This window comes from Ixodes scapularis, unplaced genomic scaffold, assembly GCF_016920785.2.
Source record: "Ixodes scapularis isolate PalLabHiFi unplaced genomic scaffold, ASM1692078v2 PGA_scaffold0__279_contigs__length_252992795, whole genome shotgun sequence".
Classification (NCBI taxonomy): domain Eukaryota; kingdom Metazoa; phylum Arthropoda; class Arachnida; order Ixodida; family Ixodidae; genus Ixodes; species Ixodes scapularis.
The window spans coordinates 252807033-252830966 of NW_024609835.1; the positions used below are offsets into that span (position 1 = coordinate 252807033).

The 23934-nt window shown below is 46.4% G+C and overlaps 1 protein-coding gene across 1 annotated transcript; it reads right to left on the minus strand.

The window, feature by feature from the left end:
* Positions 1 to 124: 124 nt before the first annotated feature.
* Positions 125 to 23934, minus strand: LOC8036486 (deoxyuridine 5'-triphosphate nucleotidohydrolase). The gene is made up of 6 exons (XM_002402783.4): positions 23690 to 23934; positions 23527 to 23618; positions 23409 to 23453; positions 14842 to 14916; positions 14665 to 14735; positions 125 to 356 (listed from the first exon to the last, which is right to left on the minus strand). Exons 1-6 carry the CDS (start codon positions 23932 to 23934, stop codon positions 300 to 302), a joined length of 585 nt encoding a protein of 194 aa, XP_002402827.3. The 3' UTR covers positions 125 to 299.

The following is a 23934-nucleotide window of genomic DNA, read 5'->3' on the forward strand; positions in this document are numbered from 1 at the left end:
GGGATTCCAAGGAGCCTGCGACCACAGAGCCAAGTTGACTCCTTGGGAAGACCAGAGGGGAACGGAGTGCAGAAGGAAGGCACAGCTGTCTGGCACATGGCAAAAAACACAGTAATGCATCGAATAATTCTGCATTTTTTTTATTACGCACAAGCCTAAAAAGAAAGTGTAAGGGTGGTGCCAACAATGTTGCACGTCCAATTATTTACGCAACGTGCAATAAATAGAATGCAAGGAACTGTGGCCACAGCCATCAAATTCCCTCGCTCCAAAACACTGGTGAAGAAACGAAAGAACCGCTACTGCGTTCCGGTGGATCCAAAGCCTCCATCGCCGCGTTCCGTAGAGTCCAGCGTCTGAAAGTCACAGAACAGGGTTTTTCAGCTTATGTCACATAACCCAGTTCGGGTGACAACTGCAAAGCACAGTTGAAAATATTGATGGTAGCAGACGAGCGTTTGCTGCCACTGGAATGCGCAAAAGCCCGCCACTGCCGTAGAGGGCGTTGCAAAGTGAGTAGCTGCATGCACTTTCTAAGTCTCAATTACAATGAGGGCAAACAGCAATAGTCTCCTACAGCTCCATTTTCAGAAATGGCAGCTGCCATCCACGTTTTGGTACTTGCGTCTTTGCTCACAAGCATCATGGAGACCGGGGAAGAATGTGCTTCTGCTTTAACCACAAGCACAGACAGAAAGAAACAGCTGGTGGCAGTGACAATTTGCAGAAACCAAGGAAGCGGGAAAGGGTAGCTCGAGACATTCTGCACACGCAATTACTGCCATTGCAAAGTATCAACCAGGGATGAGCAAAATACATGCAAACATGTATCGAAATACAAATACAAAATACTTCGTCGAAAATGTATTTAATTACAAATCTAATTACATTTCCAAAAAAGCATTTAAGTACAAGATACAAATGCAACCAACTGTATTTGGTCTCCTCCAAATACTTTTCCAAATACATTCCTCAAAATTTGCGTCAGCGACATCAAGGCACCTGCAACGGGTTTCTGGGTATCTCATTTAAATTTTGCATCGCACACTCGGGGGTTAGTGTGCGAGACTCTAGTAACGTAATAGAAATATAATCACAAAACAATGTATTCAGCTTGGACGTAATAGGTGAAAAAAGTACAGAGCTTCATCCCGCTTTTTTGTCGATTATATTTTGGTATAGACCAACAATTTTGTTGGTATGGACCAACAACAATTTTTTACGAAAATCTGGACGACCCGCGCATTTAGAATGTTTCAGGTAAAAATATGGATGTAGATCAGGCTGGAAAGCATCACAAGTTGTCACAGGCACTTATTTAGACAGTCTGCCTGTGAGCGTCGATTTCGTCACTATTGTTGCCCTGGACTAGCACCGTAATCACAAAGTCACTAAACGCTTGTGCTTGATTGAGAGACACTGCATTCGGTGCAGAACGTAGTTTTCTTCCTGCTCTGGACAGTGCCTTTAAAATGAAGCCGGAGGAGAAAAGGAAAAAAGCCCCATGGCTGAATAAAGGATGGAGATTATATCTTACTACCACATGGATAAAAACAAGAATTGTCGTGACAATAAATTTGAGGGATGTATTTTCGCCCACAAAATTGTATTTAATTACAATTGTATTTGAAATACCCACGTTTTAGTATTTAAATACACACGTCAAATACATTACCCAATTTGTAATTAAACACAAATGCAAAATACACAAAGTATTTGAAATACGTATTTCAAATACTTGTATTTGAAATACTGCCCATCCCTGGTATCAACTATCTCTGACTAATGCTCGCTCAATATTCAACACATCAGTAGCTTGATCTGTTCTGTTCTGGAACATTTGCTCTTCCTTGTATGCATGATATTATGAATGGAATAAGATCAAATATAAGACTATTTGCACACAACTGCAATATTTATATAGTAATTAATCATTCGAATGATGTAAATTTCTTACAGGCTGATCTTTACAATATTTCAATGTGGTGCAACAATTATTAAACAAATATTTTTAAATGTTAAAAATATGTTCATGTGAGATTTACTCAAAAGAAAAGCCCAACTGGCTCTACCTACATAATAAATATTGAAATTCAGGCTACCTCAAGCACAAAATACATGAGGGTCATTCTGCCTAGAGATATAACGTGAAAAGCTTATGTGGAAATGACAATTCTAAAGTCTGTATGCATGATTAATTTTATACGACAAAATTTTCGACAGGGTTAATGAAAAATTAAAGAAACTGTACTTTACGTTTATTCGCCCCTGTGTTGAATATGCAGCAGTTGTGTGGAATCCCCGCCACAACAACCTAATAGAAAAACTCGAAAAAATACAAAATCGGTGTGCTAGATTTGTTTTAAAAGATTTCCATTGCAGGGCGAGTGTCCCCGCCATGAAGGATAATTTAAAGTGGGAATCGCTAGTGGAACGCCGAAACATGTTTAGGTTAAAAATTTTACATGATATATTTAACAAACACTTTCTAATCAGTCGAGAAATGTTTTTACAGGAACCTTTTTATATGTCGGGAAGGGCAGACCACCAGAACAAAATCCGACCCTACTTTTACTGTACTGCTGTTTTTGCGTTTTCTTTTTTTCCGAAAACAATAAAAGAATAAAATAGGTTGGCTATTGAAGGATGTGTTTGATGTTTATACAAGTTTGTTTGTATTTCGACACATATCACTTCAACAACATCAAATGCTCTTGATTTAATACTGACTACTTTGCCTGGCTTGTGTTCATTCGTCATTCCTTACTTCACTTCCTTACTAGTGATCATTCCTTACTTCACTTCAACCTAAATATTTCATTGCCTGTTACAGTTGACAACAAGAAACTTAATAGAGATTATAAGCGAGCAAACTTTGATGCAATTAATATTGAACTGCGTGTTTTTCTAAACGGCTTCCTAACACAATTTTCAGACCGCTCCCTGGATGTAAATTGGAATTTATTTAAAAGCAAAGTTGACATTCCTATCACCCATAACTATTACCTCTAACCATAATTCACACGGTATAATCAGTCCCTTAGAGGCCGACGTACATGCAGGTAAGGTAATCCTTTTAGCGCTCCCCTCCCCTACGCTGCGAGGGGAGCCAAGTTGGGGCAGGGTAAAAAGTGGAGGATACTGGGGAGGAGGATGTGGGCAAAAGTGGAAAGCGCGAAGTGTATGTCGGCCTTTAAATGGGTACTTAACAAAAAGAAGCGTTTATTTCGTTCAGCTAAGTCATATACTCTCAGCACCAATTGTACGTCGACTCGGCTGCAGATATCACCTATCAAACAGCCATTATGGAAGCTAAAGATTTCTTTTTTTTTTTTCAACATACTTCGTCGCATATGTTGATTAATAATCCCAAGCAGTTCTGGACTACTCTAAGTAAGACGGATCAGTATGCTGTACATCTTAGAGGTTCAGACGGCGAAGACGTTCACAGTACTGACTGCGCCAGTGTTCTGAACGATGCGTTTGTTTCTACATTTTGTACATTTCTGAACCCTAGTCTCCCTGAACTCTCATGTCATGCATTTTTTTCAATGGACCCAATTTGTATCGACACTGGAGGTGTAGCATGTTTGATAGGTTACCTTAAACTGTCTTTTAGTATCAACAACATTAATTCAAAATTTCTTAAAAATACACAACCATATAGTTTTATTCAGGGATGGGCAGTTTTTCAAATACTTTGTGTATTTTGCATTTGTATTTAATTACAAATTGTGTAATGTATTTGACGTGTGTATTTAAATACTAAAACGTGGGTATTTCAAATACAATTGTAATTAAATACAATTCTGCGGGCAAAAATACATCTCTCAAATTTATTGTCAAGACTCATTTTGCTCATCCTAAGACGTGTCCAAAGCTGCTCTTTCTTCACCTCAACGCCAACGGCAACAACAAACCAAGAAACTCTTCATCTCTTCATACACCAGTCCTGCGGCAGCTCGCGTCTCGCTCACTGCGGGCGCCTGTGGCACTTGCCTCTATTACGTTAAAGGGTGCGGGCATCTTCTAGCTCCGATTCCCTCAAACCCTGTCTCCGGATGAATATGACACTGCAATACTTCGCTCTCGGCAAAAGGGTTTAATCACTCACTCATTGCCTTGGGGGGTTTCGGGATCGGGGGACGGTTAACAGCGAGGCCGCGGGAGAGTCCGCTGCCATAGCAGCTTCTCCAAGTCCCAGCGGTGGTCATCCACACCGCGTCATGGGGACGTTGTCGTCCAGGGTCGCTGTCCGGTCCGCTTGTCGAGTCCGCCACTCGACGTAGTGCCCGCACTCCCCCGCGCCAGCGTCCGGCGCCGTCCGAGCTCGCCTCTGTGACCGGTCCCTTGTGAAGTCGGCAGCCCAAGCCCAAGACCCCTTCCTTTGTCTTCCATTCCCCTCTTAAGACCTTCCCAAGTCCTTGTCCCGCCGACCGTCCAATCGGGAACTTTGCTGCGAGCCGACCCTCCGACGTCAGCGCTGGGTGAGGGGGCGCTTGCCCCGTACCTCCCGGAGAGCTCGGACATTCCGCGACAGGCCGGCGACTGGAAACGGGAAGGTCACAGGGAACGAAGGAGCGCCCGACAATACGGCGGCGGGGACCGGCAAGGTCACGGAGCGCGGGGGAGCCAGGGAGAGGGTCCCCACAAGGGATACTGAACTGAAATTTGGATTTCGCAAAGTAAGGCTGCAGAAGTGTTGAACCGGACGCTACAAACTCCAAAACATCACTCGCACATCGACATCTCAAACGGATGGCCGTACTTTTGGAAAAAAAGGGAGTGATCAAGCGAGTTCTTCGACGTAACTGTCCTCCGGGAGAATTTGAGAATGAGAAGCGGCCTCGCTTCTCTCCTCCTCGCTTCGTTTCACCAGCTTGACGGGACGTAGCGAGGAGGAGAGAGAATGGGAATCGTGACGTGCCTTGTCTCGTCGGCCGCGTTCAATCGCGCACTTTTCCAAAAAATACGGCGATCCGTTAGATATATCGTCATATGATTGATATCTTTTGGTTTTTCAGCTTGCCGCCTATCCGCCTGGCCTTGTTTAGTGACCTCGAAATTTCAGTTCAGTATCCCTTTAAATAAATGTTATTGCCAAAGTTACAATTCTTGTTTTTATGCATGTAGTTGTAAGATATAGTCTCCATCCTTTTTTTGGCCATGGGGCTTTTTTTCTTTTTCTCCCCTGGCTTTGTTTTAAAGGCACTGTCCAGAGCAGGAAGAAAACTATGTTCTGCACCGAATGCAGTGTCTCTCAATCAAGCACAAGCGTTTAGTGACTTTGTGATTACAGTGCTAGTCCAGGGCAAGAATAGTGACGAAATCGACGTTCACAGGCTGACTGGCTAATAAGTGCCTGTGACAACTTGTGATGCTTTCCAGCCTGATTTCCATCCATATTTTTGCCTGGAACATTCTAAATGCACGGGTCGTCCAGATTTTCGTAACTGGTGCGAGTTGCAACAATAAAAAAATTCTCTAGCGAGTGCTTGCGTGTCTTGGTCGTTTCGGTTCTTTGTTAATCTATACCAAAATATAATCGACAAAAAAGCTGCTTGAAGATCTGTACTTTTTTCACCTATGACGTCTAAGCTGATTACATTTTTTTGTGATTATATTTCTATTACGTTACTAGAACCTCGCACACTAACTCCCGAGTGTGCGATGCAAAATTAAAATGAGATACCCAGAAACCCGTTGCACGTGCCCTGAAGTCACTGACGCAAATTTTGAGGAATGTATTTGAAAAAGTATTTGGAGGAGACCAAATAGATTTGGTTGTATTTGTATCTTGTACTTAAATGCTTTTTTGGAAATGTAATCAGATTTGTAATTAAATACATTTTTGACAAGTATTTTGTATTTGTATTTCGATACATATTTGCGTGTATTTTGCCCATCCCTGGTTCTATTATATTGACAAAACTTTTTGAACAATTTTTAGAATTAGGAAAAACCTCGAAGACTGGAAGATTGGCAGGGTGATTCTCTTACCGAAATCAGGTGATAAATTTTTATAATGCAATTGAATGCAAAGATGCAAGCGAGCTGGCCGAGAATGCTGAAAATAATCCCTGAAGAAGGGAAACAAAGGGGACAAAGAAAAAGCATCGTCCCAATAACTGTCGTCCCATTTCCCTAACTAGCATCTTGTGTAAAATTCTAGGAACATGTCATATGTTCACATCTAGCCAATTTTTTAGACTTGTTCTTTACTTCTACTCAGCAGGGATTCCACAGCTCTTTCTCTTGCGAAACTCAGCTCTGTTGCTTCACCCATGACCGCGATTCCATTCTTGACTCCCATGTAGACTGCACATTCCTTGATTTTTCCAAAGCTTTTGACAAGCTATCTCACTCCCTTCTCTTTCACAAACTAAGCAAATTTAATTTAGACCCTAATGTCGTTGTATGGATACACTTTTTTCTCACTAACCGATTGCAGTTCATTACCATTAATGATGTTGACTCTGAACGTTCTCCAGTTATCTCCGATCGAGAGTTCATCCATAGATCGAGCATAGAGAGGTTGCTTCTTGAAAAGGGTCAATAACTGTTGGCCAATAGCTCACCGGAATGGCTCCAGAATGCGACATGCGTCGTTGTCCAGTCGAAAATATTTTGTATCAAAGCAAATGCTCGGTACAGTAAAACCTCGTTATAAAGAAGTTGAAGGAGCGGTCATAATTACTTTGTTATAACCATTAGTTTGTTATAGCCAATGTCCATTTTTTCCAACTATTCAAGCAAGGGGAATTATGATTGCTTTGTTATATCCATTTGTTTGTTATATCCCATTTTGTTATAACGAGGTTTTACTGTATATGCTTTTGAAAATTTTCGGGAACGTTACATTATTTGTTTAAGAAACCTAAAACAAAAAATTTGAAAAGTGCCTTTGCCTGGTTAGCAGGAAGTCGGCATGTGGTGGACGCTCTAGACAGAACGCTGGGAGTTATCATGCGTGGCTTTGAAAAGTGAGCGTATCAGGCGCCGTACGCACAAATGCCGAGATCGGCACCGGGACGCACTGAAATGGCAACGTTGCCTTCAGTCATGCAGCGACTGCGCGTGCGCATCAAAACTTCTTTGGGTATAGAAAGTCAGTTGTAACAGCGGGCAGACGAACCAGAACACAGGCACAGAGCAGACATAGCCTAAGCCTATTGTAGCCGAACATGCGACGAGCAGACGATGAGAGCAGCAAAGGTGTGCAAGGCAGTCTGGGATTAAGTTATTTATCCGGCGTCGCTGAGCATGATGCCACGCCGGGTCTTGGGGTATTTAAACGTCCTTGGGAGCTGCTACTCAATGCACCCGTAGCAAAGGCTCCAGAGCCAAAGCACGCTGTTTCATGTGCAGCAGAATAGAGTTCGACCAAACTGATTTGCTGGGCGTAACTTCACAAATTAAAAACATAAAATTGTTCCTTTTAGCTTCGATTTTACAATGTTGCCATAAGTCAAGAAATGCCAAACTTATGACACTTCTCTTTTAGTTCCTTCGCGTTTCCTTGCTTTAAGTTTGCCGCATGTTTTCTAGTTTAATGCCGAAAAAAACGTGTCTTTATTGCGTGTGTTGCCGGTACCTTCCGTGAGCTTGCTCCTTTGCTCGTCTCATAGGATTTCCGCAAAGTTTGACAACCCAATGTTGTCAAAACAAGCCAAGCGTGCAACATGTGCGCACAATAGACCTATTGCTACATTACCCACGCATCAAGGGGAATGCAGATAATGGTGTGCTAAATGGCATCTTGCATGCGCATTCATCAACACTTTTTTTAAATTATTTACTTTGAATCTTTTATATGTGCGGCACGTGGAACACCACTCCCTGCCTTCTCCTTGATGCTGGGGTAATTTTTTTTTTTTTTTACCGGGATGAATATATATTGCTGTTGATCTGTCTGAAGACGTCCCAGAAAGTTGCTGCGAAGGTACATGATGCAGCCACGACAGCCGCTGTCAATGTGATGAGGACCGCTGCACACTCGGTGCAAAAAACAGAGAAAGCTAGACTGGGAACACCTAGACGTGTGCGTCACGTACGACAGAACCTGGCACAAACGCGGCCGTACGTCCCACTATCGTGTTGGTGTCGCGATCGAATTTGAGAGAGGTCTTGTGCTGGACTTCAGCGTCCACAGCAACTACTGCCAGCTGTGCACCCAGGGGCCAAAGCCAGGCGCAGAGGGGTACACGGAGTGGATATAAATCCACCTACCCAACTGCCAGAAGAACTTCATAGGGTCTACCAGTGCCATGGAAGTGGAAGCAGCCACTGTTATTTTTGGCCGTTCAGTCGAAAAACACGGTGTTGCCATCACCACTACGCTGCGTGATGGCAACAGCAAGGCTTTTTCCGAGGTAGGTGGTCTTGAGCTTTACGACAAGGAAATCTAAAGAGAATTGCGTCAACCATGCCGCAAAGCATATGTATGCGGGTCTAGAAGCCCTGAAGAAGGCAAAGAAGGGAAGCTGGCAAACCTGAAAATGAAGAAGCTTACAAACTACTATGCCTGTTCGCTAAAGGACAATGCACCCGACGTGATGGCCATGCAGCAAGCAGTGTTTGCAAGCCTTCTGCACTCATATATCACTGATGAGGAGCCGAGGCATGTAGGTTGCCCCACTGGCACAAACTCCTGGTGCCACTACAATCGAAACAAGGCACTCAGGCAGCGGGGGAACCACCTGCGTTCCGGCCACACAAGCCAGCCTTCTCCCAGGAAATCGCAAGGGAGATGGTACCCCCATACAACCGCCTGTCACGAAGAAATCTGCTTGAGAGGTGTTCCCAGATGAAGACGTGGTGGGGAAGGGGTGCCCCAAGGTGGAGTTTGCCTCCCTCAAGGCCATGGAGTGTGCTGTGGCCCTTGCACTCCTTGAGCTCAACCTGAGGCCTCGAGGGATCGAGGAAGCTCAGTTGGAAAAGGGCATCCAGCCAGGGAGCCACCAAGCACCGTATGGAGAGTGGGCCACCAAGCACCGTACCGAGAGTGGACCACCAAGCACCGTACCGAGAGTGGACCACCAAGCACCGTACGGAGAGTGGACCACCAAGATGAAGGTTGCAAAGGCTCAAGCGAAAGTGATAGTCCTCCAAGATGTCCCACAAAAAAAAAAGGGGAAGATGGAAGCTGTGGCCAAGGCAGCGAGAGACCGTGCAGAGGAAGGATTGACATATGGCCCTGGAGCATTTTAGATGAAATGGCAGGCCCCATTTAAAGTAAAACACTGTGTCGACTTCACAACGCGTTTTTTTCGGCTTCACGTTTTCACAATTTTTTCATAGCTCTTAAACTATTGCTCAATGAGTTTAGCCCCTTCATGTTTAATGCGTGGCTTTTCTGGGGTGAAATTTACTGGAGAACTCGGCTATGCGCTTACTTTTTGCAAAGTGCTATTTGTTTACACAGAAATGTTGACTTCTGTAAAACAGAAAAAAAAAATTAAAATTGATATCAGAGTGTTTAGTACATCGTTCAGTCACTCCTGCTACGCTATCAACAATCCACTACGACCTCCGCTATATGTAGTGTACTGGAAATATCATTTCAAGTTTTAGTAGATTGTTTGCAATCCACTACAAATTACAGAGTGGCAAGAGCTAATGCTAATCTTTGCTTCTTTTTTAAGTAAATGACTATTATGTTTTTAATTGAATACAACTGATGGCCAGCTGTCCAAGCCAGTCCGATATGAGTCAAGAGCCAAAGCCATTGAAAAATCTTTAAAAAAATTGGGGTGGCTTAGCTCGGCTATGCCTATGCCAGGATATACGTAGCGCAAGCTTATGCGCACAAAATGAGAGGCGCTATCAAGCGGCTCCGGTGCAGCGTCAGACTTGGCTACTGCGCAACGGAGGTGCACAGCTGGGCACGCGGCGGCGCCAGTGCGTCTGCCGCAGCTATGACGTCACTCCTCTGGAATGTGCAGACCAGCGAGGCGCGCATGGTGGCGGTGGAGCGCGTGGCGGCGGCGGCGGCTCTGGCGCGCCAGCCGTGCGCCGTGTGACGTCACTGCTCCTCGCGCATGCGCAGACCGGCGAGGCGCACGCGGCGGCATCTCCGGCCACTAGCTGTGCGCCATGCGACGTCACTGCTCCTCGCGCTTGCGCAGCATGGCTCTTTGGGAGCCACGCAAAACTGCTCAACCTCGGCCAGTGTAGCTAACTCTACAAAATAAATAACTACTGTAGCTCTTCTGTTGTGTCGTTCTTCACCAAAAATGAAACGCCGCGGAAATCCCTCAGATCTGCCTGCTCGCTCGCTTCAATGGTCGGTTCTGTCCTTGCGACAAAGTGGCCTTTCACACGTTAACAGCGGATAAGGATGTGTTCTTTGCCAAGCAGTTCTTCCTACATTCGTTTCTTTGGGGACAAGGAAACAACCAGTCTGTACAAGTGCCTACACAAGACATCCAGTTAGGAAAGCCGACCATTCTGTCAAATGAAAAAGTCTCTATTAAACATAGTGGAAAAGCGATGCCAGTACAACTTCTTCCCAAGCAATTACATACAAGAAGTCGGATGGCGTAGAATGAATGCCATGGAAGCTCACTTCAGGTGTTTGCTCAGCAGCATGGAGAAGCATTTATGGCAATTTATGGCATGTTGCTAGGCAATCGTATTGCATAAGTGAAATGTTCTAGCATTACAAGCGTTTAACGATACTTTGAGTTCTCAGACGCCAGACGCCTACATTCACGGCGCTCTTCATCAAATAGTTTAACGCGTACCATGTGTACACTTGACAGTTGTTACTAGAATGAAGCGATACTACCGCTTGGGTGAAAGAGCGCACAAGATTTACACACAGAAGGCAGGCAAACAAAAAATCACACATACACAGCGCTGTGTACGTGTGACATTTTGTGTGGCTGCCTTCGGTATGTAAATCTTGTCGCTGCTTCACCCAAGCATGAACAACCAACTTGCCCAAGCCTCCGTCTTCTCGATACTACAGCTAATCGGGCTGATAAACCTGGTGATCTTCCAGAGCCTCCCATACTCTCGAGCTCCTTTTTCTCAGAGCGCAAAGGTGGTCGAACACCTCCTCGCCTACGTCACTCCTCTTCGCCTACGCTTCTGGTCACATGACCTCCCCATTAACCAGTCAGCGTCGACACCTCACTCCTCCCCTTCAACCAATTAATGGCGGGCCTCGCAGCCATGCTTTTATCTAGGCTTCATGAAATGCCGAACACCTAGCCAAAGAATGTTTCACATTGAAAACATGAGAGATACTCCGTTTGTGAGACTACCTACTCGTGCCTGCCAGTGATGGCCCACCACTGAACAGTTTGAACATTGATTTTAGCATTGCCTTCATTTCTCACCCTCACAATAGCGATAAGAAATTAAGAGCTCCTAAATAGCGAACCGGAACGAGCATGGCTCCTCAGAAAATGTAGGGTGTTTGGGAAGCCAAAAAATTAGCAGAGCAATCTTTTTCCTGGTGTCCAAACCTTCGACATTCGAGATGGTGCCAGGGGTTTTGCTCGTACGGTTGGACCCTGAAGTTCACTTAGGAGTACACTAAAAATCTGCAGTAAAGTGGTTCGAGAAATTTAAGGACCATCCGGCTGACACGTAATTTGCTGCAACAGTTTCCAAAGGTCCCTGGAGGACTCCTCGGTCACTGGCGGGACCAGTCTCCAACTCCGGCCAAAGCGTACGGCGAGTTCTTGCGATTACCTCGACCGTCAATTCTCTCGGTGTGGCCTCGGCAACACACAGTGTTATAGAGCCGGCGAATCACATCGTCGAGTTCCAAACAGTTGCTCGTAAAACTTCTGAGAAAGAGTATTAGCTAATGCGCGTCGCCATCGTTGCGGCGTTCCACCCCCCAGGTGTCGAAGCTTGCATGGACTGTCGGCCGGAGAGTGACCTGCAGCGGAACAGACACCCGCTGCACCCACTTCCTCTGCCCCACCAAGATCGTTGCAGGCTTGACGCTTCCACGACGTCCTCGGGCGAAAATCGAGGGATGACACTGAAGATGTGGTAAACGTACGAGTCGGAGACTTATTCTAGGCACAGCACCCATGCCGAGAGATTGCATCGGTGCAACTTCTTTGTGCTTTCGAAAGATAATCCAAGCCGAGCCCTCTAAAACTGCCGTCGCATCAAATGGGAACCTTTTGCTACTGGTCTCAGACTGTATAAACAGCCATTAGGTGAAGGTTCCCATTTCTGTAGACTTTTCGATGGTTCAATGTTTGAAGCAGCACGTTTCAGGCAATTGCACCAACTGGGTTGAATCCATAAAGGAAAAAAAACTTCAACATCCCAACTGCCTAGTGGCGCACTAGTGGCGTTGTCCATACCGACCCAGTTGAAAAATGCGGGCTGGGGGTTGCTTGGTTGCACCACCGACAATCATTAGTAGCTGCGTTCGATTTTCTTGTACCTCCTGCACCGGTGCAGAAAAGTGTAAGGCGGTGTACTTTGGGTCATATCTCAAAACACATACTGGGAGTACACTGACCTACACCTTTACACCTTCCTGCACCTGTGCAGGAGGTGCAGGTTGTGGGATGGTCACGGGTGGTGGTAACCGAAGGATTCAGCGGCGATCTCTAATCAGGGGATGCCAAGCCTACTCCCACACTCTGCAGCTTTCTCTCGAGAACACTGCTACGGGCAGGTCGGAACATCAGCCACACAACTGATCGCTTCTCTAAAAAATAAAAGCCGTTTACAATTCCCTGTAACGCCGGTTAGAGCGCAGCTCTTGAGGAGGAGGATGGAAGTGTACTGAGGGATAGGTGACTTCCTTGAGGTCACGTGACCTCAAGGGGGGGTCGTGTGACATCAGGGGGTCACGTGACTTTAGGGGATCACGTGACCTCAGGTGGGGCACGTGACCTTAGGGGGTCACTTGACCTCAGAGGAGGGGGGAGAGGGGGTCACATGATCTCGGAGGAGGGGGGAGAGGGGGTCGCGTGACCTCGGGGGGGAGGGTCACGTGACCTCGCGGTTACGCCGACGGCGACTCCGCTCAAGCCGGAAACGGGCCCTTAAGAGCTGGACTCTAAAAAGAGAAGCATGTACCACAATAGGACTGGGCCCAACGGTGTTTATTGGAACACCAAAAGACACACTGTCCCAAAACCCCCGCACCGTCAAGGTCAGATGAAAGGCTCACCCTGTCGACACTGTCCCAAGAACGCAGTCCAGAGTGGGCATAGTAAGACCTTCGCAACACGTCCGATCCCTATCGCATCTGCGGGAGAAGTCCCTGCGTTCCCGAAGTCGGGAACGCGCGTCGACCTCCTCCCCCGTGGGCGTCGTCCTCACCCAAAACAACTAGATTCCCGGATGAGCGGGTGGACGGAAAAAGGTCCCCCCCGGGAGACAGTGAGGAGGAAAGCCCCCCAAGCCAGGTGGCTCTCCTACACTTCACGAACAGGTTGGAGCTCACGGCAACCAGGCCAAGCGTTCCAAACCACGGCCGTTATACTGGCCATCGGGGAAGGGCGACCAACGCTTCCCACAAGGTAAATCGAACAAAGCTAATGTCGAACGCTTGCCGGGATGCTTGCTGCGCCGACGGGAGACCCGTAACCCCAGAGGTGATTGCATTGCCTTAGGATCTCGTCACACTCCCAATATTCACATTAACTAAAGAGCATGTTGGTAACAATGACTGGCAACAAAAAGAATAAAACAAAGTCCGGACAAGGGACAATGAACATTTCTTTCATTGGTAACAATGACTCCCAATAATAACAATACTCCCAATCATTTGTGCATTTTCTCGTAACAGCACAACGGGGAGGGGGGGGCTTGCGCTCAGTGTCTTGCGAAGTTCTCGGGGTAGTCCCAATTAAGCAAACCCAGCTACCAATGCTAGATCAGCAAGTTCTGTAACTATGGTACACTGCTCCAGTACTTGCAGCTCAATAGCATAGCTTGATTCGCCTTGCACCCCTGAAAAGCCTCGAAATGAGCACAATCAATATTGTTGGTGTTTCTTGGAATCGCTAAAGGTGCTGGGCATTTTGGAAGTACCAGATTCCTTGACATTGCACGGGTAAGACGTATAAAAACTTGTGCGGCATCATTAGTGGTTCAAATCGAGCATCTAATGCAGTATTTAAAAGTCTCCGAACCACTGAGACAGGTGTTAAACCGTCTTGAACAGTATACAAAAATAGATCAAAAGAAAACCAAAGAAAATTATGATAAAGTGGCAAATCATCTCTAATTGCAGGCTGATCTGTGCTTGTAAATAAACAATTCTTTTAAAATTATGCCTAGTGCCACCTATGTCAGCAACAAATCATTACCCTTTCTGTGTTTTTTTCTCACGGGCTACGAAATGTCCAAAGATGTAAGCACTCTGCGTCAAGCCCGACCCTCATGCACACTTCAGCAGCCAAGACGTTTAGCGGGCGTCGAGACGCCTTCTACAAAGGAACACTGGTGTCGCCAAAGCCAGCGCTTTTGTCCGCACGTTGGTACCTTCTAAAGCTACATCTCGGCGCTTCCAAAAGGGCCTGCCTACACACCCCTAGGTAGCAGGAAAGGCACCCGCTAGAATTACGTAAAAACGTCAAGAATATGTCGCATGAAGGTCACCATTTGGAAGGCGAACTTGCGGGACGCCCCGTGCTAAAAAAAATAAACAGACATGCTGCAAAAGACACTCACCTCAGCTTCCTCGAGTGTTGGGTAGGCAATCTTCTCGCAGACAAGCTGGGCTATCCTGTCACCTTTGCTCACTGCAAAGTATGTGCCGTCGGCGTGAACTTGGAGCACACATGCAGAGGGCACAAATGAAACAACATCCGCCACCGCTCCAGGTTTGGGGGAAGTGCACAAACACACCTTTAAAGTCGGTGTCGCCGAAGTTGAACAGGACCACTCCGACGTTCCCTCGGTAATCCTGATCAATGACACCAGCTGCAAAAAAAAAAAAAGAAAGCCATTGATCCTATTAGTTTTCTTGACACCTGACCAGAGAAAGATCCATAGTAACAAAGCTCCCAAATTTTCTCCGACGTTCATGCCCAAAGTCTAGTATTCTTCCAGTTTGAGCGCTACTTTGGAAGATCCGAGCCGTCCACTGATGCATAACTACATGGTAGCATCGTTCACGAGGTCCTCTGAACCATCATTACCGGGTCTGGGAAGATTTCCTCAGCCGTCACTCGAGACAGGTTCTTCGAGATTGGAAAGATTGACAACCTTTTCTTCCGTAAACAGGAGCAATTTCTGTGATGCTTAAAGGAACACTCAGGCTCAATTTTAAGCTTTTCTTAAAGTCAACATCTTTTAGTTTTGAGGAGGATCAGAAAGGTAAAACATTGCATGTCTGGAGAATTTTAAACGAGCATTGTCTGTAAAAAAGAAGTGCTACAAAAACTACATCCCAAAAAATCTAGACAGTATTTTATCCATACAAAAGCGAGCATTGCGAGCAATTGGTAACATACAACTTCTTAAAAGTGCCACACCATATTTTAGGACGTACCAAATACTCAACGTAAAAGATCTAAATAAATACAAACTATCACTTGAAATTTGGCGGCAATTTCAGCTCGATAAATTGTTGTTCCATGCCAAGTCCCACGCGAAAGATAGCCCGTATAATTTAAAGCAAGATTTATTAATAAAATCACGTTTGCGAAGGAATTACGGAGACCAGAGGTTGTGTTTTCTGATACCAGACCATTAAAACCAGCACCCGTATATTTTAGCTACACTGGATTGCGTACAATCAGTCTATCAATATAAAAATATTGTAAAAGAATGTTTACTCAGAGAGCAATAAAACCGAATATGTTTTAAGCAAAATACTTACAATGATTGATAACTAGCAAATGTCTTTTCACGCCATGTTGTTTTGAGATGTATACTGTAAACGATTTATATTTCGCGATTTAGGTCAAAGCTGAAGTTTTGAAAATAACTCGCGAACTCTAAGTTTTGTGACATGGTGGGATCTCAATATAGATTCTAATGTGTTTATATTTTATCGGAATAGTATGCGGGACCTATATTTCGCAAATTGTAGGCGATTCGCGAAAGTTAAGTCGTTTACAGTATTTGTTTTGTATACAGTTTTAGTTTAGAGCGAAATCGTATCACTCCGCATGTGTCATGTTTTTGCTACAGTTGTTGCCAAAAGGGTGGCATGGCCCTGTCAGGCATTTACGCCTTTTGCCATGTCCCCTGAGACGTCCCTGTACAGTTATGTCTCAAATAAAGGCATAAACAACAATTATCTGAGCGGGAAAAGGCAGCGAGAACACACAAATATCAGCACTGATTTTTTCAACGAATACAATATGCTATGTTTCGTCAAAGGTGTATCAAAGACCCCTTTAAAGGGACACTGAAATCTCCAAAATGTTTCGAGTGCCTGAATCGAGCATGTATGTCACAAAATAAAGTTTCCGCCAACAACTTCTGTAACTAAATTACGATGCGAGACACATCTTCAGTTATGAAAGAATCCAAAATTAAGACCTATACCGAGAAATTAAATCCAAAATAGAAGTTAGCTTGGATTCGCTCCAGAATTAAAACGTTCCTCCTGGCGTAAATGTTACTCTCTACGCTAGACACCCTTTTTGCTTTCAGGATAGAGAGATGACCTGCACTCATAACACCTTAGGTTCCTCGTGTTACCAGAAATAATTTGTGTCGCTCAGTGAAGCCAGCACAGGCACAGCAGCGGCACCTATCTCCCACCCTCACTATACCTACCATATTGGAAAACAAGTGGCGCCACCTACGGTGAATTGGAGTCACGAATACACCGGGTGCAGACTATGGCCCGGAAAATATGAACTATTCGAAAATTTGAATATTTGCGCAACCCCACTCTTGCACATAGTGCTTAGGCATTCAAAAGAGAAGGAATTGTACTTTCTTCATTTTCAGTGGCATCGCCAACAATACCCCTACTAGGCACTTTGTTTTCTTTTCGAAAACAGCTCCCTTTTGACGCAGACATGGTGCAAATTGTGCACATATACACCCTTTGGAGCAGCATGTAATTCGTTCTGGCGCAAATGGCGCAGCGGTTCTACCACTCGGTCTGATGAAAAAGTTACGGGACTTATTTTGTGGTGCAAAAAGCGAGGGCAGCACGGTAATGCACACGAGGCAGATGCAGGAAGGGACCTTAGTGTCTCCTTATACCAAATTGCGTCGCTCTGTGAACACCTGGAGCTGCGCTACACGAGCTTGCGTGGCGTAGTTCCAAAGAACGCCACCAGAGAAGCCCTCTTCATCGCGATGCAGCGGCCCGGCCGCTTGTAAGAGGGACCGGCTGGCCACCGAGCTAGCAGAGCCCGCATGGGCAGACTCCGGAGTGGCTGCACGGCCACTTCATCAGCGTGCGCGCTCGGTCGTCGGCCACAACCTCGGCATTACCGAAACGTGGCCGTCCACACCAGTGTGACGCAGACAAACTAAGGAAGCGGAAGGATGACATTCATGCTTTTACATTCACAACTCATTAAAAATGCTAAGTGTCCTTGGAATTTTTTTTTATGTGTGTGGTTAGTTATGTTAAATCCCTTGTGGGATTGACAGGATTCTTAAATAAATAAATAAATATTCTTTCGACTGTTCCAAATGCGAAGACTAAACTAAAAAGGAAAAGGCAGGCTAAAGAGACTTTATATCCTTACAAAGGCCGATTCTGAGAAGTGCAGGCCTTCCCTTCCTCGTCTTTATCAAAAGGGTCACAAGAGTTAGCACAGGGTCATTTCATTCTATCCCAACATCAAGCAAACATTTATGCGTACATACAGCGTATTTCATGAAAGGTGGACAAATTCGATCATGTGAAAACTACGCATCACGCACAAAAGAAAAAGGCTTCTGCCATTTTGGTCCGCAACCTAAGTTCTCGCTGCTGCCGACCTCGAAGTTTTAGCCACTGCGATGAACCTACTAAGTCGAACACCGCATTCAATGTAATCAAACGTAGCGTTCAACAAAAAAGACAGCAAAATCCCGTCTCAGTGTGTGTTGAGCAAACAGACACGTCGTCCATGTCTGTTGTGTTTTCTACTCTACATGACCGGCCTTTAAATATTAAAGGGAAGATGGGGCGGTTCTGCATTTGAGAAAAACACTTGAATTGTGTTAATTTTGCCGTTAGAATAACAGATATCACAATTATATTTCAATGCGACGCGCCAAAGAGCTATAAGAGCAATTTCAAAATAGGGCTAAAGCCCCGCCTCCCTAGCCTTTGGCAGCCAAAAGATCTGTCGATGACGTCACGGACAGCGACTGTCTTTCGCGTTTTCTCGCGTTTACCAATTCTTGCGCAAAAAATGGTTTGGGTATTCGGGTTCACAAGGTAAAAATAAATTAGAATTCACTTCTAACTCATTTTTTTTTCAAGAAGCTCTGTAGCTTCCCTTTAAAGAATATTGTATCAACAAACTCTCCTGTTCAGTTTTAGAGGTGTTTTACACACCTTGTTTACCGACGCCAGATCCAGTGTATACAAATCACTGCAAAGCAACGAGACTGTTTTCTGGCTTTCCAAAGTATTTTTTTTTATACATATGACATTAAAATTAGGGCTCCATGGTGCTTTCGGCTTTTCTTTTCACTGTTAACCATAAACATCTTCTATTATGGCTGGTGGCGTAGAATATTAAAATTGTAATCTTTTTGCTTCGCTTAACATCCTTGGTCTTGTCCGTATGCATTGAACTGCTTTCGCACGAAAAAACACAGACGGACACTACAATGTGCATAAAAGAAAAAAAAGGAAAAACTTCAGAAACATATTTGACACAGCTTCATGAAAAGATTGGGGCCCAGTTCAATAGTTGTAAATGGCTTCACGCCGTGCAATAACGTCCGCATGTTTCTTCGCGTTGTCACCTATTGTTTGTCAAAAGCTGTGTCTCTAGTAACAAATAAAAATAAGAAAAAAAAAAAGGGAACCCTGTTCATGCCACGCATGAATCAAAGGTTTATCGCTGCATCCGCAGTGGAAAGCAGCAACGCGTTGGCATCGCATCTCTCGCACGAGGCGTGGTCGATTGTTCACATGGTGTCTTTGCCGGTCGGGTCACTGGTTTCGTTTTCTCGCCGCTACCAAAATGGCGGACGTAGTACTCGGCGCGCTACTAGATGGCGCTCTACATTTCACATATGGTCTATTGTGGACAATCAGTGGCCTCGAGGACCCTCTGACAAACACCATTCTCGCAACCGATGCAAGTTGGCAGAGTTGTTACAACCTCTTCTGAAGTTGAACAGTTGTTTAAATTTTCGGAAATGCATTAAAATTTAGGACCAGAAAAGTCATTCGCAATTCCACAACTACCACCGGTCTACGCCGATTGAGATCAGTTCCTCGAATCAATCGCCATTTTTCACTTACATTTTTAAAAAGTGCAGATGCGATCGAACATGTAACGATAAATGAAAAACTATTTACCCATAGGGGCACCATTCTAAATTGCATCATATATCGCTGTACAACCGCAGCATTATTGCTGCAAGGACTAACGTTTGTTCGAGGGTGTGGTCACATATTTTGGGAGACACAGAAGGATGATTACAAATTTCGAAAGTGCCCGATTGTAAATAGACGTTTCACCGGCTAGCTTGTTATTGAGAATTAACTTTTCCAGCACAGCTGCCACTTACGCTGGAGGTGTGGAATATCTGTTCTGCTGTCAGATCGTCACACTCTACTGTCTTTATCTGCACTGTTTAGAACAAGGTTCCGCTGGAAACAGTGAACTGCCGACACCACAAAACATATCAGTCTCCTGCGGAGTTGCTCAGCAGCTTGGGTTGGGCTTCACCGCACGGCCAGTTTGGCAAACGCTTCACCTACTCTACCCCACTGCAGCAGTACATACTATTTGCACTCTTCCTTCCGCTTGCCTCTGCTCGGAGCCGACGGGCACTGTGCAACTATATGGGAGGGCCGAAACAAACACACTTTTGCTCGAGTGGCGACATCTCGGGACCCAGGGATCTCAGGTTTATCCCCTGCAACTTTCGATCTGGATGAGCATTGTACCGGCATGCGGTCGTGTATCACTACTGCGTGGTGCACGTTAAAGACCCCAGGCTACAGTTGTACCGCACTGGTTAAATTTTTCATCTACAGCTGGGAGACAAGTCGCCCGTTGAGGCAGACTAAGTTCTAGGCTGTATAAACATACGCACATCCCAATTATGTTTGGTGACATCTCATCAACCTTTAACCCTTTGCGGTCATGTGTCGGGCCAGGCCCGACATCGAAGAAACGCGCTTCCGGTCAGGAGTCTGGCGTCGCCGACACGTGTCCTTTTAAACTTACTCCTTCGCTCTTTTTGCTGGATTGGTGGCGCCATCTCTTGGAAAACACTTCAATCACATCACTCTTGAAAGGGTTCGAGTTTCTTCTCATAGAGGGCAGGACTAGTCATAAAAAAGAAGAAAAAAGCCATGCTCTATGTCGCATGTTCTTTTTTGCGCAACTACGGTGGCTATAGGGGTTGGTGTATCGAGCACTCCGCGTTTATAGGTAGTTCCACGTGGCGTCGGTTCATGACGGAAAAGTGGTGCCGTAGCCGTACCGGTGCATTTCTGCTGGAAGGGGCGTGGCGTGAAGCACCACGAAGCACGAGAGCGTCTCGTACTCCGCGTGTTCATGCAGGACACGCTTCTACGCTTGGTGCCATTGTGCGCCGCCCGATGGCACCAGGCGCAGAGTACCGGTGCCACCGGCGTCATGAACAAGTGGCATGCTATCGATTTTCTGTTCGGCACGCCTCCCCTTACAGCCACCAGAGCGCAACGGAGGAGCGCGCAAATTTCAACTTCGCTGGCACGATGGCTATAGGAGGTATTCACTGGACGCCATATTTGTGGGTGCTGTTTAGAGCGCATGCTCAGAACGAGCTCACATTAATAGCCTGCTAAGACCGGCAACCTTGATGGTGCTAAATGCACGCTCCAAAAGGACAGCGGAAGCTCGCCGTCAGCACGCGCTCAGCAGCAGCGCACACGGATACGGCCGCCAGTGAATACTCCCTATAGCCACGTTTCAGCCACACTCGTTTTATGTAACTCTCTGCGTGATGTAATTGAAAGTGACAACGATTTCAGTGAAGAGGATGACTACATCCCTCCATCAGAAGATGGAGAGGCGACCTGTGTGACTTGAGTGAAAGTAGTGATGAATATGAAACAACTGCGCAAGCCAGCGGCCGCAGAGTCGCTCCGCCACATTGTTCCAGAGTTTGTACACAAACAATCTCCAGGACTTTCCTGTCCTTACGTTCAGTGTGAGACATTCCCTTTGTACGCCGAAATAATTTTACTTTTCCGGGGCCCATCCGTACAAAATAGTTCCTGACCGGAATGACCATTAAGTTGGTCAGATCTGACCGCAACGGGTTAAAGGGGCACTCAAGTGCTTTTTGGAGAAGCTTGTTTTTGGAAGCATATAGTTTGTTGGCCTTCAGTCAATAAAAATGACCAGTTCTAAATGGCAAGGCGCCCTAGTAAACTCACAGCAATAGAAATACACAGGCACTATATCCTCTTGCGGGGTCCATCCCGTGTCTCCACCACCTCCATAGAATTCGACCAATAGAAATAGCGAACTGCGAAAAGATTGCTAAAGTTATTATTATTGCTCTTTTTAGGCACATGCACATTATATTTTTACAACAACGTCAAATCTTTGGCTGTAGGTGACGTAATACAGCTATTATTGCTTGAAAAAGAGCGAACTACGTTTTCTCCTCGCCTTGTTACGCGGGAGTGATGTGCCCACGCACATCACTCCCGGGTGTGCTACAGGCCAGCTGTAGCACACCCGGATCGAGGCACAGCCCCTCGAAATCCGGGTGGCTTGTCACGCAGCTCTGCCGGCCCTGCTGCTTGCGAACGGCGGCCGGGTAGGCACGGCAGCAGACACACTCTGCGACGGTTTCCATCGGCACGCAGCAACTGCATTGGCACCTTAAAACAGAAAACCAGCATCAGCTATACATATGAGAGGTATAATAAACAGCTCATCACCTACCAGTTGGTGTTCCCAAGCCGCTGGGTTGCGTCGTCGGTTTCGTCGTCTTCCTCCGGTGTCGACATTGAGCATCGCGAACTGTCGTCCGAGTCCGTCGCGTTCGGGGCATCGGCGTCGCGCGTAGGAGTGGCGTCGTAGGAGATTGAGCTGATATCTGCCGTCCGCCGAAGAATTTCCACCTCCAACGGTGTTAGATTTGGCAGGTCCATCTCCGCACGACGCAAGACCCGAAGTAAACAAAATGAGTCCCAACGAGAATCCATCAAATACGCGCACATTCGGAAGATCACTCCGCCGGTTCGAAGGATCAATCCGCCGGGAAGCCGTCCCTCGTGATTGGATGGCGCACGCCCTTCCCTGCTGCCTTCCCGTCCGACAGCGCCCCTGACGGCGTGCGCCTAGGCGCAGAACAGCGATCTTTGATTGGATTTTTAATAGGGAAATCGGCCGCCCTTGAATGTAATTTTGGGATTTCTAGGATGCTTAGAGCCCGCAGATTGAGTTATGACAATAAATAGACGATCGCAGAATCCACTTGAGTGCCCCTTTAAGCTTAACCTTTTTTTTTTTTTTTCGTTTGAATTGCTTGCAAACTGGTGCGACTCAGCTTGAGCGTGTAGCCTTGGCTATGAGGAGTGCAAGCTTGTCTGCTTCTTGTGCAGGCGTTGCACTGACGTCAGAACGCCGAGATCTCACTGGCTCTGTCGGAGAAATAGTGGGTAGACCACCAATGCCACCTGCCTTATAATCCATCCACTATCCTTCCAATTGGGGGCCAATCAGAACTTGGCGTTCAGAAGTAACTGCAACCCCTGCTCAAGAAGCGGACAAACTTGCACTCCGCATATGCTTGGATGCCATTCTACCGCACAAGTGACGAACCGAGTGCGCCAGAGCGTCGTGCCGTGAATTCAACAAAGAATGTCTTCACGCTTAGAGACAACACGCAAGCACCCTACATGGGCCACGCAGGGCGGTGTTCACACATTTTGATGGTGATAGTACACTCCTTTAAAAATACGTGTCCCCAAGCTCCGTTTCACTTGAAGTGTGAGCGTAGGAGAAGCTAAAAGAGCGAGCTCCGGGCTTGTAGCGTCCCTGCCAAGCACTGTTCAGAACCACATGTTCCCACTTGCAGCATCGGCTGCGTCTGGACTGAAAGCAAGTAAAACCCAAGCAGCGAAGGCTCCCCAGCGTTCGTAACAATCCCTTCTGTGCTATCCAACTGTCTTGCAGGAAGATATACGCGGTTAATAAGAAGAAGAGCAACATGCGCAGTCAAGCGTTATGAAAACACGTCAGTGTTGGCTGCCGCGATCTAAGTGGCTCCATCGCTCCGGCGAGCGACGACCAAACGTCAACACCAAGCCTAGTGTTTACCTCCGACGTCGATGAAGTGCTTGGCCGCAAGACCGGACCGTGGAGCTGCGGATCAAAAGAGGTACGTGAGCGATGCGACGTCGACCGCGCCAACGGCGAGCAAGTTTCGGCGCCGTACCGACGCGACCGTAGCATCCGTCGGGCACCGCTATCTGGATGTCCGTCAGGCACACGCATTTTCCCCGGCTTGGCACATTGTAGTCGTACGCACTGCGGAATAACGAGAACTGGAATGAGCGCGGCTTCTCGCGAGGGATGAGCCAAGTCCGCGTACAGCTCACCTGTAAAGATCGAAACCCGCGGCGCTCGGGGAACCTTTGGTCGGTGCATAAGCGTTCTTTGAAAGCTTCGCGAACTTCAGCGTAAGGGATGCGACCTGTCCCGGCATTTTCGAAACTGTCTGTATCCCCTGGAAGTTGACTTGGGTCACTGGGCCTATTCCCGCCAGTTTTGGGACGCTTCCCGCCTGTTCCACGCGTGACGTGGTGAAAAGACGACCAATTGCGCAGCTGACAAGCGTCGCCAT